The sequence below is a fragment of the Aulostomus chinensis genome, chromosome 11, assembly GCF_037954235.1.
Source record: "Aulostomus chinensis isolate RoL2024-O1b breed Wild chromosome 11, RoL_Achi_v1.0, whole genome shotgun sequence".
NCBI lineage: Eukaryota > Metazoa > Chordata > Actinopteri > Syngnathiformes > Aulostomidae > Aulostomus > Aulostomus chinensis.
In genome coordinates this window covers 13412111-13429881 of record NC_141330.1, presented here as the reverse complement: position 1 = coordinate 13429881, position 17771 = coordinate 13412111, and the positions used below count along the sequence as shown (strand labels likewise).

Below are 17771 nucleotides of genomic sequence, written 5' to 3'. Positions count from 1 at the left end.
CACAATAAGCCTTGCTTTGCTCACATCAAAGAAGTGTTCTGAAAGTCTCTTAAGCTCCCTTTAAAGGGTTACATAGATCCCCCGAAAATAAAGAGCGGCGTTATAGGAACTAGTGTGGGAAAAACAAGCTTGGCTAATGATTTAGACAGTCCATTAGGATGGTTGAGCTCAAAATTGTGAAGCAAATGAAAAAGGTTTGAGAGATTGTTTAAAAGGCTTTGCGCATTTCTCTTTTTGTTTTTGAAGCCGGCAGCCAAACCATCAGATGTGTATAAATGACCTGTAAAATGCAAGAACTTCAAAGGTAAATTACTTTATTTAAAAAAAAAAAAAATTATATCACACAAGGCAAAAAAAAAAGAAAAGAAAAAAAGAAATGCAAACTGCCATGAACAGACCCCCAGGACCCCAATACCCCTCGACCCCCCCGCTGTTAGCAAAGGGGTTCTCGTTACAACCAAATCAAAGGACCAAGAGAACAAGACTCAAATTGTTCTGAATGCGTTGACTTACACTAAAACATTAAAACCGGACAACCTGAATGTACATCATAAGACGGACAGTTTTTGATTTGCACATGAATCCAAACACAGAATCTCACTAGCATTTTTTTTTTCTTACACTGAATCGACGGTACAAATGAAACAGGAAGGTTTACAACTATCCAATACATTTGATTGATCACTTTAAGACAGACTATACATGTCGCAATGGGCACTTTCAGGGGAAAAACAAATAAAAACAAAAGTAAAAGAAGAAGCAAGGTCCCGTCCAGGGTTTTTTTTTTTTTATTGAAATTACATCAAACCTGTGTGTTGAGGTAAGCATGCCACTGGGGAATACAAAGGAAGTGATCTCCCATATATAGGACTCCCTTAACCATATCCTCACTCACTTTGTAATTCGCCTTGACAGTAAATCAATTCTCAAGCCTGGCCCCTTGGACTCTTCCAACCCTAGGTCCTCCTCTCTCAACATTCCTGCACACATGAATCACTCCAACTCCTGGCTTCTAGAAGGCATTTCCTGCCCGGCCCTCTCTCTCTCTCTCTCTCTCTCTCCCTCTCTCTCTCTCTGTTTCTATCCCCCTCTCCCTCTCTCTTTCTCTTCCTCTCTCTCTGTCTGACTCCTCAGCTGAAAGCTGGGCAAGAACCCGGCCGAGCTTTGATTTGGACCCAGCGGGAAAGAGGGAGGAGAGCTCAGCTAACACAGGGTCCTGGCTCTGGGACCACTCTGAGAGAGTGAGAGAGAGAGAGAAACATGGAGATGTGTTGGGAGGTGCCTGTACACCCAAGCAGGGATTTAGTGCTTTATCCTTCAAATTGCAATATGAGCAGTGGCCTGTATTCCAATGGCAATATCACTCCCAGCACAAAAGTCTGCCCCAGAGGAGCGTCCTCGCTTAGGATTTAAGTTTACATTCTCTCTAAGACAGATGTTCGTTATTTCAGTTCAGAGACCCCTTAGCATGGAACATCACAGTTTTTCGAGAACAACGGAGAATGTAGATTGTTTTCTGACACACTGTAATGATTCATGATCATTTTCAACAGTGAAGTGTGTAGAACAGCATCCAAATATTTCATGGTGAGAGTCTAAACAAGGGGAACATGAGTGTGCTCCTTGAAACTGTACACCTGTTCAAGCGTCCTCTAGAAATCATCTTTGATGCTAAATCCACAGTATATGTACATGTGCGTGTACATTGCCAGTTGAGCAGACTCCAGATCAGCGGAGCAGCTCTTAAAAAGAATGTTCTAATTTGTCTTCATATTATATACACACAAATGTAACGTACATATTTTACAGAGATCACTACACAAAGATCACAAACAGAGAGTCTTAGAGGGAGGGAGGGCTGGAGGGATGAGCGTGGCTGCCAGGGTTGATTGTTGTGACAGGGAGCGCAGGCCGACAGTGCAATGGCTGCTGTGTGTGTGTGTGTGTGTGTGTGTGTGTGTGTGTGTGTGTGTGTGTGTGTGTAAACGGCAAGGATGTAGATGCACATTTTGTAGAGACTCGTTTATCTGCGAATGTTGGGAGTGTGTGACCTCATCCTCGTCCCTTCTCAAATCATGGCACGAATCACCAGTCTCCCTTTGACCTGGTGGAGATAGGCGTTCTGCTCAGACTCTAAGCTCTGATTGGACAGAGCCTCATCCTCACTATCAACCGGTTCCTCTTTGACCTTTATGACCCCGTAGTGAGCGTCAGGAAGCTCACTGCTCGACCCGCTGCTGCTGCTACTGCTGAGCGTGTGCTTCCGAATGACTCCTCCAGGGGGCAGCCTGTCCTCCTGCATGCTCTCCAACTGCTCTCTGTGCTGCTGCTGCTCCTCTTGCTCCTCCTCCGACTCCTGCAGGTGTGCATTGGGCTGACGTAACTGTTCAATGGACTTGGACAACAGCTGCAAAACACATTGAAAAGAATCATCGTACCTATATCCTTATGGCACATTTCATAGCTAAAATGCAGCTTCAAGTGTTTTATGATGAGGCATTAAAAACAAATGTTATCCAAAACAAACTGCAGTAGAAATATTAATTCGTTCAGTTAATTAAAAACAGTTTAAAAAAAAAAAAGCAGGAACGAGTTTTCAGTTTAGTCTTGTAACTTTTGTTACGAATGTAATTGGAAGGGTGTCGCAGCATCTAAAACAGCTTCTCTGCTTCCAGGTTCCCTCATGTCATGAAAACGGTCCCTTTCTTGCGTTTCGCTGCATTTAGCATTTAATCTGTTGCTTCATCACAGCCAAACTGTCACACAGTGGACAATTACACATGGCAAACACACACACACCCCTTTTATCGGTCTCTTTTTTTAACCTTTCATTCAACGTAGCTTCATCTTTCATTATTCTTCCCCATATTGTCTTGAGTATTTGTGTCCTTGCTTGATTATTTTATTACTTTCATAATTATGGTCTGTCTACATACAATAGAGTATGTGTTTTGTGGTCAGATTGACACTCACTTGTGAGATCACAATTTCCTTTTTATTGCAGTTGTTTCTATTATTTGTTGTTGTATTGTGCTGAAAAATAAATAATTTTTTAAATAAATACATGGACTGTGGTCTCTATGTAGCTGTGAAATTATTAAATTATAATATCCTGCAGCCATTGGTTTGGAGTGTGACAAACTTTTATGCTTTTGTGCTTTCTAATGTACACAAGTTACAAAATATGCAAATACAAAAAAAAAGAAAGACAAAAAACAGCATTTCGCCTTCACTAGTCTTCTGATCCTTCAATGGGCCTCTTCAATCTATCAGGATATTTCAGAAGTAAAAAGTAGAACATGAATGTGATCCAGACATTCTGCTGCCAATGAAAAAATTATCACTGTCTGATTATGAAACTCACTGGCAGCTGACAACTGACATTAAAAGCAAGATTGAGCAAAGCTGGAAGGGAAATATATGTCTCTACTACACAGGACACCAGGAGGAGAGTTTAGCTCGCTGCTGCATCTCAGCATGGTCAGCTTCAGTCTCACGCTGGACACAAACTTTAACCATGTTCATGTGTGTTTGATGCTGTTGTCACTGAAACAATAAAATACTGTCAAAAACAAGGTTTTTAGGGATGTTCCTTCATCTTGCTGCTTTGCTAAATCACAAATGATGGTGATGTTGGCAAGAGTGCAGCACCTTGACAGCTGGTAACCAACAACAAGAGCATGAATGTGGGTCTTTTATAAATATCCCTCAGGCTAAAGGAATTAGCCTGTTTAGCTCAGCATTAGTAAACACTGTTCATACCTCTTCCTAAAATCCCTAAGCGCTTGTAAATTTTCGTTAGTGCCCCCTACTGTTGCAGGCACTGAAGGACATTTAAAAACAACCACAGACAAGCCTGTGCTAAGAAATTAATTAGGCCAATGGTTCACAGATCCCTCTCAATAAACACCGATGGCTCATCCCTGATTAGTGGCCATTTATAACCTCCTCTTAAAGTGGCTTTACTTGTGATCTCATTGGCTGAGTGATCAGAGCAGCGCTTGTTCACGCGCTTTTAGACAACATGTCACTATTATGACCAAGCAAATGAGAGCTTTTTAATAATTACAGCTAATAGTGTCATTTCTATTATTGTTTTATCTAACAGAGTGGATTTAAAAGCTGCACATCTGTCCTGTAGCACTTTTATTTTTTTTAATAACTTCTAGGTAAGGCTTGCTCTATGATTCCCATGGCTCTGTCAGGGCCCAGTGTTGGGACACATCAGTATGTGAGCTCACACAATGCTGCCTTTCACAGTGTCCGCCACCTCACACACGTCCTTCACCAGAATAATTACACTCTGTCTATAGCGAGGTCACCTCGGCCAGCGTACAGAAACACAAATATTGCCACAGAGGAACAAAATGTATTCTGGGCCCTTTTCCTTCATTTGAACTTAGCTGAATTGAATTTCACAGCGTTAGCATGTGAACACCACTGATGCTTTAAGCTATGATAACAGAATTAGTGCAGGGGAAGCATTTCTTTCCCATTTGAAGTGAGGCAGAAGTTTTTGCTTCGTAGAAATAACACCAGGATTCCAGGGAAGAACGGACTACGGCCCACATCTGTAAACTTAAGCTACCACAGATGCTTTTACAAAAGGTTAAAAATAGATCTGCATTTGTGTGCTTGAAATGATTAAATCAGACTCCCTGCTGTAAAATAAGACCTCGCGGGACCAAAAATGGAATACAGAATGCGCTGAAAAGCAATATGAAAGTCAAAATCCTCCCCTGTGATTTGAATATTGATGAAGAGCACAATACCTTATTTATGTGGACCTGCTGCTGGTACTGTTTCTGTTTCTCCAGGAAGTGCTGGTGCTGCTGCTGGATGACAAGTTGGGCCAGTGTGTTCTGAGGCAGTGGCGCCGACTGGGTCCTGTTCAAGGGCCGGTGTTTTGGTAGTTTAGGGCGACTGCTGGAAGGGCGATCTTTCATCGCCAGAGGGGACTGAGGGTGTGATGACATGGAGCCTTGGGGAAAAAATATAATAAGATTAGGTTACACTTAAATTCAGATTCCAGCTGGCCTGGACATTAATTTAACATCAGAAAGACCTTGTCATAGTTGGATTAGCATCAAAATCCAATATTTCCCACTTTGTTGGACTTTCGAAGCCCTTGACATCAGAAGCTTCACGCACGTAAACATCATCGTCCAATGATGGTGGCCAGATAGCATTATACTATTGAATGACACATATTAGTATATTTTAATCTACAGAGGGGAGTTTGTCAGTGTCTCACCAGAGGAGAGCATCTTCTGCTGCCTCATCTGCTCCTTCTGCAGGAGGTGGTGAAGGAGAGCCTGGTGACTTGGGCTCACCTTCGACTCCAAACCTGTCTGAAGGGGCACAGGACCCAGGAGTTGCCCCGGCAGACCATGCTTAATTTCTGTCGACCTGTCCTTCAAACCCATGGCGGCCTTAGAGGAGAAGATAAAAATGATGAGGTCATTCAAACTGCGTGTGTTGTGTATTCAGGCTAACTTGTAATATTTATAATAATTCAGATCAACCAAATCACATCATAACAGCTGGTCGTGGCGAAATAAAAATACACTATGAATCAGTGATTATCCTTAAACAGGCCTCTTTGGAATGTGCCAGAGTGTAAAGACAATCTGTCATGTTCTGCTGCCTTATCAAGAATTGTGCTTGAGTGGACTTGGACTTTTTAAAAGTGGTGATAAATGAGGTAATAGAGGAAGATAACAGCATGCCTGACACAAGACACTGCACAACAATATTTATCTAAGGGCGATAAAATCATTTGGGGGGCCACAGGTCATTGACCCTGCAGTCATATGGAGAATCCCCTCAGCCACTGACGGCTGAGCTGGAAAACTTAGCTTCGCTAACTGGTGTATTAATCAGGATTTTATATCATTTAAATCACACAAGCTATTTAAAGATCTTGGCAAGTGTATTACTTACACTAATGGGAGAAGATGCAGTTGAAAGCCCCAAAGAGATATTAGGTAATGAGGGAGATGTGTATAGACTCAGCACGGACATGGAGCCCTCAGGATGGAATAATCTTGGCTGTGAAGGCCATCTCTAAATCAAACACACAGGACAGAGACAGGGATTTCCTTAATTCTGTCAACCACTTCGAACAATACCAACAAACAACAAAAGCATTTCTGTTAATGCACAATGTCAATTTTACAAAAAAAATAAATAAATAAAAAGACTTTTATGATGATGATGCTATTAAGTAACTGTTTCCAGGACTGCTTAGGATGATACTCTTGGTTGTTATAAAAATGTTGAAAACCTCTAAATCTATCACTCCACCCTCAGTTTTTTAGTCCCCAGTTGGCCTTGTGCCTGATCCCACTCCCCGATCCCCACCCTCAGGCTACTCTCTCAGAGAACATCAGCACTGGGGCATACTTCCTGTACCCAGCAGAGCAGTGGACCAGCATGTGGTTTTGGAACTGCCTTGTTTATCCTTCCAACCCCTACCAGTACTCCATGACCTGTATGTGGATATCCGGCCCATATTTGACCCGAGGGACCCGTTCCCTCTGAAAAAGGATACCTAATGTAACGGTGCATAAACACGCATTGCTTTTGGAACAGGCATGAGGTCTACGGGCAGCCCCATGGTTCACCACTGACTTTCATGAGCCTCAGCTTGGCCTGATACAATAGTAATCCTTTGTGTTTATGTTGTTAGCATGTGGGTGTCTTTGGCTACCAGCGCCTGGGATATCAATTAAACTCCACAGTTCATCTGTCTCCCTAAACCCCAACGTCCAGCCTCATGTCAGGGCATCTCTCCCTGCTCTGTGTCACTGGAGGTTCCTGGGAGAGTAAACAGCGATGGTTAAGGAAAACACAGCTGTTCAGAGAAGATTTTTCAGAGATGTGTCCTATCTGCCACCCTCTATAATGGTCTTCTTTGTGAGCTGGGTCCAAGGGGAGTTCTGGCTCATAATTCAGCCTTGAATCTTTTGGGAAACACCTCAGAGCAGGCATGTAGCCAGGCCAATGACAGAAACACCACGACAGGCCAACAGCGACTTTACAGCCAAACTAAAGATGTGGCTTTTTAAAAAAGAAAAAAATAAAAGCATAAAAGTGACTGTACAGCACATCTGGAGTAAAAATCTTTGACATAAAACATGCACGATTTTAACTCTTGCGGGTGTTTTTGCATATTTGTGTTCCGAGCATCAACACTTGCTTTTCTTTTCCTGCATAATGTCTCGTCTGAACACAAGCAAAGCTGAAGGAATCAGATGTACGGGTTGCGCTGCGCCTCTTAAATGTCAGTGTGGGCAGCAGCTTTCAGTGTAACAATAGACAACTGGCTGTTTTTGTAGCTGCAAGCAGAAGGCCAAATAGGTTTTTTTTTTAACTTGAGTAATAGTTTTGATAGTCAAATGATTTGCATGCAAAAAAAAAAACAAATCAGCTATTTGCTTGATTTTTTTTTGGCAAATAAACAGCAGTGCTGACATTAAGCAAACATACCTCAGTTTTTGTGGTAGTAGGCAAAGAAGAGGGTCCATTTTCAGCCCCCAAGGCACTGGAGGCCCCTATGGGAGAGCTGGGGCCAGAGCCAGGGGCACTGTTTGTGGGCGTAGAATCTACAGAACATCAAGGAGTTAGGCACAGTAGGCATGCTCACACACTACACAACACGCAAAGACTTGGAATATCTACTGAAGCCTCACAACACCTTCTAGTCACGTACTTTTATTCATATAAAAGCAGCATTCATTAGATGCCACTGCAATTATAAAGAAATAATATATCTCAAATACAGCTGTCTGACAACCTCCACAGAACATTCAGTCTCAAGGTCCTCTGTCTTACATACCCATTAGCTCCAGTGCCCTCTTCTTGTAAGGCGTCATGATGTTGCCTTCTCTTCTCTTAAGCATTGGGCTGCTCCTCCTCTCTGCTACTTTCTGTTTCAGTCTGGATCGTACCTTCAGGTTGGGCTCTGAGGCTGTAAAGCACAAGAAACAGATTGTTGTTGGGGTTTTCTGTAAGTTCCTCCAAATCAGGAAGAAAAATAATTTCTTGATCATGTGAGCAGTTGAAGAGTTCTGTTATTAGGCCTGTGTGATGAACAGTATAAAAGAAAATAATATAATGAAATATGAGATACTATGATTCAATATTTCAAAAAGAGGAAATACTGTCACTCTTCAACAATTTCAGTTTGCAAAGAAATTCAGAGCAGGTTGTTGATAAATTAAATGAGTCAGGATCGGGCCTGTTTCCACCTCATCTGGACTAAATTAGGTTAAGCAACACTCAGGCTCTAAGTGAAATACTCTGCTACCTGCCGCCCCAGTGACCACAGCCTGATACAGTAGCAACAGTTAAACTAACACAAAAGCATGGCAGATGTTTCAGGCTCTCCCCACACCCCCCTCCTCCTAATGCAAAACAGAGTACACACAGTCTGAACACACTGCTCCGTCGCGCACAGTCTGATCCAGACTCCCAAATCCAGTCCATCAGCAACTGATATGAATGCTGATGTAATAATTTTCACATTAGACATATTGATTTCAATTGTTTCAACTGGCATTAGTGACAGATTTAAAGACATTTGTCATAATTTGCATCCTAATTATTCCATCCTCGACTTAACCAGGTGGATTTACTGGGTTTCCAGGAACACACTGCGCCAAACTAACACTGTCATATACAACTGATGATTATAATCCCTATGAAGAGTTGCCAAAACAAAGCCAAGTTTAATAAAACTGAATTAAAACATAGAACAAATGGAGGAGTATTATCTGACTCATTGTTCATTCACTTCTCCTATTGTTTGTAAAAGAAAAAATCAACTAAGCAGGGAAAAATCAAGAGCCTCAGAAAATACCGAAATCAAACATGATCTGAGTACAGTAGAAGCATAAAAGCACCTGTTATGCTTTGTGTTTGGCTGTTGAGTCATGCGCCCGTCTCTTCACTGGGTCAATATGAATTCATTTGGATTTCTTGTCAACCTTTCAGCCATGGAGGCCCACAGCCGGCTTTACACATTCAAATAAACAAGCAAAATAAATACGCTGGTATTTTGAATAAAAGCCAGGGCACCAAGCTGCATTGATGTTGTGTAAACTTTCTGTTACACAATAGACAACCTGTTTCAATTATTTAGGTCTGATCAATAATTAAAAAGGCCTTGTGCGATGTGTACAAAATGCAGCTATAGAAAGGGAACTGGGGCTGTGAGTGGGAGAGCATTCAGCAGGGAAGGAGGAGAGGGAGTGCAGATAGGGGCGCAGCTAGAAGAGTGGGCTCCAAGCTGCTATTTCTGGCTTTTGTCAAAAGCAGCAAAACTCTCTTCCCTAATACGTGGCACAGACCTCTAATCCTGTGGGTGTGTGGATGAATGAAAGCAAGCGAGGGAGGAAGAAAGGAGGCAGGAGAGATAAATGGAGAGAAAACGCTGCTGGGAGTCGTATGAATCTGCTTCACGCCCTGCTGCCTTGATTGCTTTCTATTTTTACACACAGCCGCCACCAAGCAACACATCCCAATTGGTCACCACGGGAACGCCAGACAAGCACATGGGAACAAACACTTTCTCATTGGTCTCCATGGAAGAAAATGCCCTGGTGCACAGTGCAACAGGAGGTAATGACGGCAGATGCAAAATGCACACACTCTGCACACCTAGGTCACTTCTGCACAGCCATCTCAATAAACAGGATGCCTCCCATATACCACAGTCATAAATCAATTACTATTTTGAAGTTGGAAACAGTGGCTCACGAGTAAATGCTATCTCCATCTAATCAGAATTTTAAATCTGCTGTCACTGTGAGCGCCTGTGTCAATTAGAGCCTCAGCCTGGACAGATGGTAGTGTGGAAAGCTCAAGCGTAGCAAGCCAGCTATGCATTCGTCTGAAACAGCTGATGTGAAATGGAGGGATTATTGTTGATTGGGTGTTACCTATTCCATGTCATAAATTAGATCCTTCCATAAATGTTTATGGTATCTAGGGGATATTCCTCTCAGGGACAGGCTTTGGTTGTTGTTTTTTTAGATTTACCTTCGTTGAATGATCACTGAAAATCTTTCTTTCACCTTCTGAACGCACGCATTTGGTAACTGGGTCAAGACCAGAGAGGCTGTTGCACTTCTTACTGCTAATCTACAACTATTCCTGTTCTTGACTTATATCCTGTGACATCGGTCAGGTGATTTTTCTCCGAGTTCAAGGAAGTGAAACAAAAAGGATCATACCCAGTAAATGGGTTAATCGTGAAATTCTTTGAACTACTTTTCGATGGAGACAAATAAAGTCAAGGGCATCACGTTATCCTGTTCTTAAGGATAATGTTACTATAGATAGAGCACCTGATGGTAGAGATCAAAGCACAGATTGTTTCCATCGTTAAAATAGCTCTCTGAACAGATTGTGGCGTTTGTGTGCGTACATAGTAAAGTGTTACTATCATAATCCTCTACCTGCATGCACCGTACCTGGATTGATGCTGAATTTGAATTTCAAAACATGCGTTTATTGGATTTTCAAAGGAAACAGCATCCTTGAAAAAAAACTAGAGCCCACTGACACAGATATATTAAATATCAAACAGAGAAACATGTTGCCTGTGGTCAAAAGAAGCAGCCGGGTGTCAAACATGCAGTATTTGAGTCATCTCTGCTGAGAGCGCTATCTTCTCTTAAACAAACAGTCTCGCTGAGGTTCATCCTGCCCGTGCCAGTGCAACACCTGCCAATCAGCTATCAGTGACAGCCAGTGGCTCGAGGAACAACACCACCTTTGTGCGGGCCCCTACCCCCAAACACTCCCACCCACCCCCACCCCTCGCGTGCCACGCTCTCAGAAGGATTTTAATGAAGACAGACAGGAAGTGGGGGAGGAAGGCCTGAGCAGGAAATGACCACATATAGATTCAGGAATCCAACCAGCAAGAAATAGTTCTATCAGTGCAGGAGTCAGGCACAGTAATGGGGTATTGATTCACCCATTGATGAAAACATGAAACTGTTATCAAGTTATTTGTTGCAAATGATCTTTTTGTGATGAAAGATACACACTATTAACAGTTTGTCTTGTATTTCATAACACTTTTCAATTTGTTTTTACACTACTGAAGCAGTTGTGGGTCTAATGGCAGCTCCCAGAGATGCAAATACACATTTAACTTTGGATTGTTCTATTCTTCTATAATTATTCTTGCCATGCTGTGATTAAAATATGATTCTTTTGACTGATTTCCAAATTGTATATGTACACAACATAATAGGCCTGTAGCTAAATAATAACAAGACAAGAATAACTGTTTTCCAGTGTAATTAAAAGAGACACAGAGGGGAAAAGAGCATAATGTAATTTGGTGACCTCATTGCAAAATTATGAGTTTTTTAACTTGGCCAGCTCTTGTGCTCTAGGGGCAGGAATTATTCTTATTTATACAGCCATTCCCACTGGGCTCCTCAAGCTTTAAACCAACAAACCTGAGCTGCTTTTTCGGTGTGAACCTGTGTCCACTCAAAATAGTTTTGAAAGCTCATAACTCAGGAGGAATTAAGCCGTTTTAATTCTCTCGTTTACTGCAAAACAGTTCAAAGGGGAACTATTATTGGAATATAGAGAGAAGAATGAATCATTTTAAATAATGGCAAGGTAATTTCTGTAAGATAACAGTAATCAAAAATAAAATTGAAGTAAAAACATGCAATTAAAATGCAGCAATATGCTTAATTTGAAGAATCTAAATAAAATCTAGGAAGGCTTTTGTTGCTTTTCTGACACGTGTCAGCCATTATGAGAGTTTTGCGGTGAGGCCTGGAGGGATGAGGGAGGGAGCTGCAGGGGTCATACTGAGCCTAACTGATGTTATTAGCAGGTCATCAGCAACCTCAGGAAATGCTTCACGGGTACACTGACCTCTTGATTGACAGGGGTCACTCACTGTATTAATAACTGAGTTTAGTAAATGTAAAGAAATCACTAATTAAATGCATCTTATAAAAGTCACAGAAAATGCAGTGTGTGTGAATGATTTATGTATGGGCATTTTAATGTGTGTGTGTGTGTGTGTGTGAGTGTGTGTGCGTGTGTGTAATGCAAATGAGCAAACCTGTCTTCCTCAAGGGGAAGTCGTCCTTGCTCTCTATGGGTGACGGCAGAGTGTAGTGGCAGGTGGGGGTTGTGCCGCCCAGAGGTGGAGAGCTTTGGTCTAGTGATGTGTGGTGGGAGGACCTGATGACACATGAATCCATTAAATTTAATTGAGCGCAATATGCTGTTGTGATATAGATTTAAACATAGCAGTATTTGTATCATTTTTCATCTGGCAACAGCTACAGCGAGTACTTACGTGTACCAGAGTTTTGGGTGGTGGATGAATGAATGGTTAGTGCCGTTGCTTGCAGGATCCTTGGCTGATTTGCTCAACAGAAACTCTTGGAGTTTCTGCTTCACCTCGGTACTGGCCACTGCACCTGTGAGACCAAAAGACGGAATAACAGGGATTGGGGTTACCCTAGGGCAATGACTCATGATTTGTACCATTACCATGATCTAAATATTACCCTCACGAAACCTCTAGCTCTCCTCTTTTTCAGTCTTTTTTTCTTTTTTTTTAACTTTCTCTGATTGACTTATATTCCTCAGCAGCCCCGACTTATGTAGGAACATCTCCCCCTAGTGGTCTAAAGTACTATATTAGTTTCAAGCTGTTAAAATGATACTGCAGAAAGATGTTCGTCCCCATCAGAGGGTAACAGATGCAGGCAGCAGTTTCAAATTACCTGACCTGACAAAGTCATAAATCTTGTCTATTATTAGCCTCAAAGCAAAAAACAGAAATGAAATTGGATATCTGAGCCTATTTTCATTGTGCTATGGAGAGATATTTTCTCATAAATTATGAGGTTAAGAGGCACGGGGCTTCAATTCGTCATCATTTACATGAATTGATTATTTAATTTTCATCACTGTTAGCAACAACAGCCTCAAATTGTTGGCATCTGATATTCTATCTTATCTTTCTAATTTCAGTTTTTTCAACTTTAGATGTGTTTGTAGCAGCTCCTATTGATCTAATGTCATCTTGTTTCTCATTGCCAGAGTAGTTTTGAACTTGAAGTTTACAAGCCTTAATAAATCCCTATTGCATAGTGACTTGCACCCTGATCATGGTCTGGACCTCTTCCGTACTAGGTCTGCTCACCCTCTTTCCCTTCCTACATGACATTTTTAACTTTCTGATCAAATTGGTAGTTTAACATCATATACATGCACCCAAATAGCCCAGATCTATCAGTTTTTTATTTAAGTCTCATACATACTTTTATGTTTTGATGTGTGTGCAAGCAACATATGTATAATTGTTACAAAATGTAAATAGGATCAATATTTTAGCGGACATGTGCAACCAGAGTTTTAAAAAACAGCAGTACAAACTCATGCAACTCAACTCATGCAGTAAAAAAATAAATAAATAAATAAACCCTTTAAAATAGTTTTTATTTTTGTACTTTGAATTATGGCAACAGTTTACTCAGAAGTAACACAAAAGGTTCAGTAATAGCACTGCTCCCACTGCTGTTGAGCTGAATTTTAAGCAGTGGCGATGATGATAAGCATGCTTATAGCCCAGCGTGACTATAGTAGTCCTCTCTCAGTCAATGCAACATTCAGCTACAGAAAAACATCCCCATCCTGCTGTTATATGCATATTTTACCCAGGCCCCACTCTTGGTAATTCATTACAATTATTATTTTAAAAAAAAGGGGTGAGGGTTATGATCTGGTTGCGCCTGTGTTTGCTTTTGCCTCTGGCCCTACAGATGACTAGTTCCACCCCCAGTGGTACTGTTGATGATGACGGTGTCGAGCTCTTACTCTCTCTGGAGCGCTCTTTGCCCCTGAGGCTCAGGCTGGAAACATGCTGCTCTCTCCGATGCCTCTCCTGCTCCTTCTCCTGCTGGTTCTGTTGCTGCTGCTGCTGTTGCTGCTGTTGCTGCTCCAGACGGCGCTCCTTCTCTGCAAGTTCCTGCTGCTGTTTCATGGCCTGGAGCTCCTGCTGAAGCTGAGACACAAGTGAGCCTCAAGTCAGCATGAAGAAAATACATCTACTTTTATGACCATAGTGATGCCTCAGAACTTGCACACTTTCTATTTTGCTATGATGCAGAATTTGGTAACAGTAAAAACTAAACTTGTGCTGTCCTGTAATGTATTCTTCAACAGCTTGATTTACTGAGTTGTTTCTTCTTTTATGCACAATGAAATGTCCAGAGCGATAATGTCTTCCACTGATCTGCCATGCGGTGATGTGCTCTTCTGTTCTATGTGGTGCTGTAGCACTCTCTAAGCTGCCCTGCTGTCCTCCATAGAGCAGTACATTTTAATGCTGACCTTGAGGTGCTCCTGGAGCTGAGCCTGGTGCTGACGGGTCAGCTTCTCATGCTGCTTCTGGAACTCGCTGATTAGTAGCTGCTTCTGGATCTGCTGCTGCTTCTGGATGAGCAGAAGTTCCTGCTGCAGCTGCCTCTCCCACAGTCCCGGGTCTGAGCCAGGCCCCAGCATCCTCAGATCTGTGCGCAAGTCCAGCGGAGATAAAGGGTCCACAGCCAATGGCACGTCTGGTTTAATGTCCACTGGATTCCAAAGAGGGGAAGCAAACAGAACAAAAGAAAGATTTGTCAGTTCCCCACAGCACCTATACTTTTATCCATTCCAGTCATGCAACAACATTTACGGTATGAGAAAAATTAGGATTTCAAAAAGCGCGATATAAAAGGAATCTAAAAGAAAGAACAGGAGGGAGAGAGAGGGAGTGACAGAGCAGAAGTGAGGACCACAGCTTTCCCTCCTGTAATTAGAATAGTTACTATAAACAAACACTGCATCACATCCGTCAGTGCAGATTCTCCTGGGAGCAGCTGTATGACGGACTAAATGGACGTTTGGCACGGAATGTTGAAGTGGCCATTTAAAGTACTTACATAAATCCTATCTTCCATCTGTTTGATAAATACAGGGAGAGCTCCTTTGTCCCTATAGGACATCATTCAGATTACTTCTTATTCCAAACAATTTTATAATAAAGTAGTTAAGGAGCACATATTCTTGTGTTCTTTCCGGCTTTGTTATTGAGTGCAGACACTGTAATATGTGCATCGATTAAGCGCTGCCTTTGTCTTTGACAACTACATCCATTATGAGTAATTGCCAGACACAAAGTGATAGGGCATCCCTTTGGTCTCTCGGCTCTATATATAGCATGTTCCACAGAGAAAATCGATGGGCAGGTAAGAACATCGAAGACAGGGCAACTTTATCTCTCTCTTCCATAAAAGATGATTGTTTTTCTTTTACGTTCTTATTTTCATTCACATGGTAGAATCACATAAATAAAGAAATAAGTCCTTTGACAGACTCCCTGAATCAGTATGAGAGAGGTAATGGGCATTTGGACCTATATTTGACCACTGCTTGAATAAAAATGTTCAGTTGTCTGAGAAAATAGCTGTACTAGTCATGATGTGACATTCAAGGAGAGGTACACATTGTCCAGAATACATAATGTCTCTTTCGATTTGTCACCTGAGAAATATTTAAACCTGCTTCAAATTCTGGTAGCTGAAAGGAGATTTATTGAGTGTTTTAATCTTCTCAGTCATCACATTTAAGTGAACAAATACAGGCAATGTTCTCGTACCACCTGTTCATGAGAGAAAACAGACACACCACACTTTCTACATACACTGATTTTATGCCGTGTTTCCAAGCATTTATCTTCATTAACTTAAATAAAATGCAATACAAAATGTTTCAACCTGCCACAGAAGCAGCATCAATCTACATGAGGTGATGCCCTCCTGTTCCCTGATGCTGCGAGGCACACTGGCGCCCATTTGTTTTCTCATGTAGCCTGTTTTTCATTGCCACCATTCCATGTGTATGCGGTGGTGATGATTATAAATAGAAACATAAAAGCAAGTGGCGCAATCCCGGTCTGTGACAACCCCCACACCCTAGTATCCACCACCCTAACTTGCCGCTGTCATGGCAACGCTGGCTACGTAATTATGTCTCCCCATTCTGCAGATATCGAGTCTCACTGCATGTCATCTCCTGCCTACAGTGGCAATGTGACATGTTGACTATTATATCAGCTTTTCAGCTCTTATATAAGAATGGAGTCCCCAACAGAAAGAGAGAGAGGGAGAGAGACACAGCAAATGCATTACAAAATACCTCCAACACACACACACACACACACACACACGCACACATACACACAGTCTGTGGAGATTCAGTGGCTAACTTGTGTTAAAACACGTTCAAAGACAGCTAGAGGGGACTCCTGCGCAGTAAAATCTTTCTGTGTTCTAAAAACAGCTCCAATCAAATGACAGAGCAGGGCGATATAACAGCAGGCACAGGGAACAGGCACCTGTAGAACAGACTCTTCTATACTGACAGGGAATATTAATCTAACTTGAAAAGGACTCCTCTGCAGCAGGCTCTGTTCCAGCAGCAGCTCTGAACCTGTGAACCACTGTAGGACTTAGAGAGTCAGACAGCCTTAGTGTTACTTTTGCCTAATGGACCTAAATATAGCAACAAAAAAACACCTGCTGCCTGGGAGAATTCACCACTGTGATATCTAATTAATCTCATATTTCATTCTGTACCCTCACTGTGACTGGCATTCAGGATCTCCACTTTGATCTTCACATCAAGCTGAGCCTCCATCAGAAAATCTCAGACAGTGGTTTAACAGGACAGTGAGGGGAGGAGGGAGTGTGAAATCTTCAGCCACATTTGATAACCAAGGCTGTATGAAATGGCCCTTGAGGAAACCACAACAGTCTCATGTGCCTGTTCTATTCTTGTCCACTCACCGTCCACTGTGCTGGCAAGAGTAACACTGGATGAAATGACGACGTTGAGAGAAAATAATGAGGTCCTAAAGGTAAGTAGGCATTGTTCCAGTTCAGCTGAGGCCTCCATCTATTGTGCAGTTTTGCCACCTACATTCCTCATAACTGACAGTGCTCTCTGTGCAGGTTGAACAAGAGGAAAAAAAAAACCTTTGTGTACTAAATCTATACATCCATAGCCATTAAATTAGCTGTTAATACCCTTAAACATGCACAGAAAAACTACCAAAAACTGAAACCTGCCGTTTCTGTAATACAAAAATAATCCTTCAGCTGAGGAGAATACGGAACCACCAGTAACTGAGTCTAAATATAAATGCTTTTCTGAGCAGGGTCTTAATATAGACAATGTGCGAAAGACTGTCACAGTTGTGATGCCGCCTGCTCAGTTTAACACAGGCAAAAATAAAAGCGCAGTGTTGCATTTATGTAACTTTCAGGTCACATAGAAAGAGCCTGCCGCTTTAAGGGGTCCATTGGAGAAAAATAATGATATGTTTTTTGGTGAGGTGCCTCATGATTGTGCACATAAGTGTCCCTAGGCGCTGGTAAACAAGAGATTTATGAATGACAGGTCACAAATTTGTTTTTAGCACAAGGGAGCAACAAGCACCCTGTCCCATGCCCAAATTCCTCCCTGTGGACGGACTACCAAGGGGGGATAAGGTGACTCATGGCCTGAGACCACACTCCCACTGCGTCGTGTCGCTAGTCTCCCCAAAGTGTTTATTTCTATAAGCAATCTGCCTCTCTCTAGCCTTGGCAGGGGTTACAGTGGCAATAACAACCTTACTTTCAGATATTAGATAGCTGTCTTCTTTGCTTCAGGCCACATTAGCAGGTTTC

At 42.0% G+C, this 17771-nt stretch overlaps 1 protein-coding gene across 4 annotated transcripts in view; it reads right to left on the bottom strand.

The window, feature by feature from the left end:
- Window positions 1-17771, bottom strand: part of hdac9b (histone deacetylase 9b) — a 37733-nt gene continuing 19962 nt past the window's right edge. For all 4 annotated transcript variants that reach the window (XM_086218666.1, XM_086218667.1, XM_086218665.1 and 1 more), the window contains 10 exons: window positions 14392-14633; window positions 13876-14062; window positions 12347-12470; window positions 12107-12228; window positions 7841-7972; window positions 7492-7607; window positions 5944-6066; window positions 5255-5432; window positions 4773-4981; window positions 1-2407 (listed from right to left, as the gene is read on the bottom strand). In XM_086218666.1, coding sequence (XP_086074792.1) covers window positions 2069-2407; window positions 4773-4981; window positions 5255-5432; window positions 5944-6066; window positions 7492-7607; window positions 7841-7972; window positions 12107-12228; window positions 12347-12470; window positions 13876-14062; window positions 14392-14633 — 1772 coding nt within the window. In that variant the 3' untranslated portion in view covers window positions 1-2068. The remainder of the gene's footprint in view (window positions 2408-4772; window positions 4982-5254; window positions 5433-5943; window positions 6067-7491; window positions 7608-7840; window positions 7973-12106; window positions 12229-12346; window positions 12471-13875; window positions 14063-14391; window positions 14634-17771) is intronic.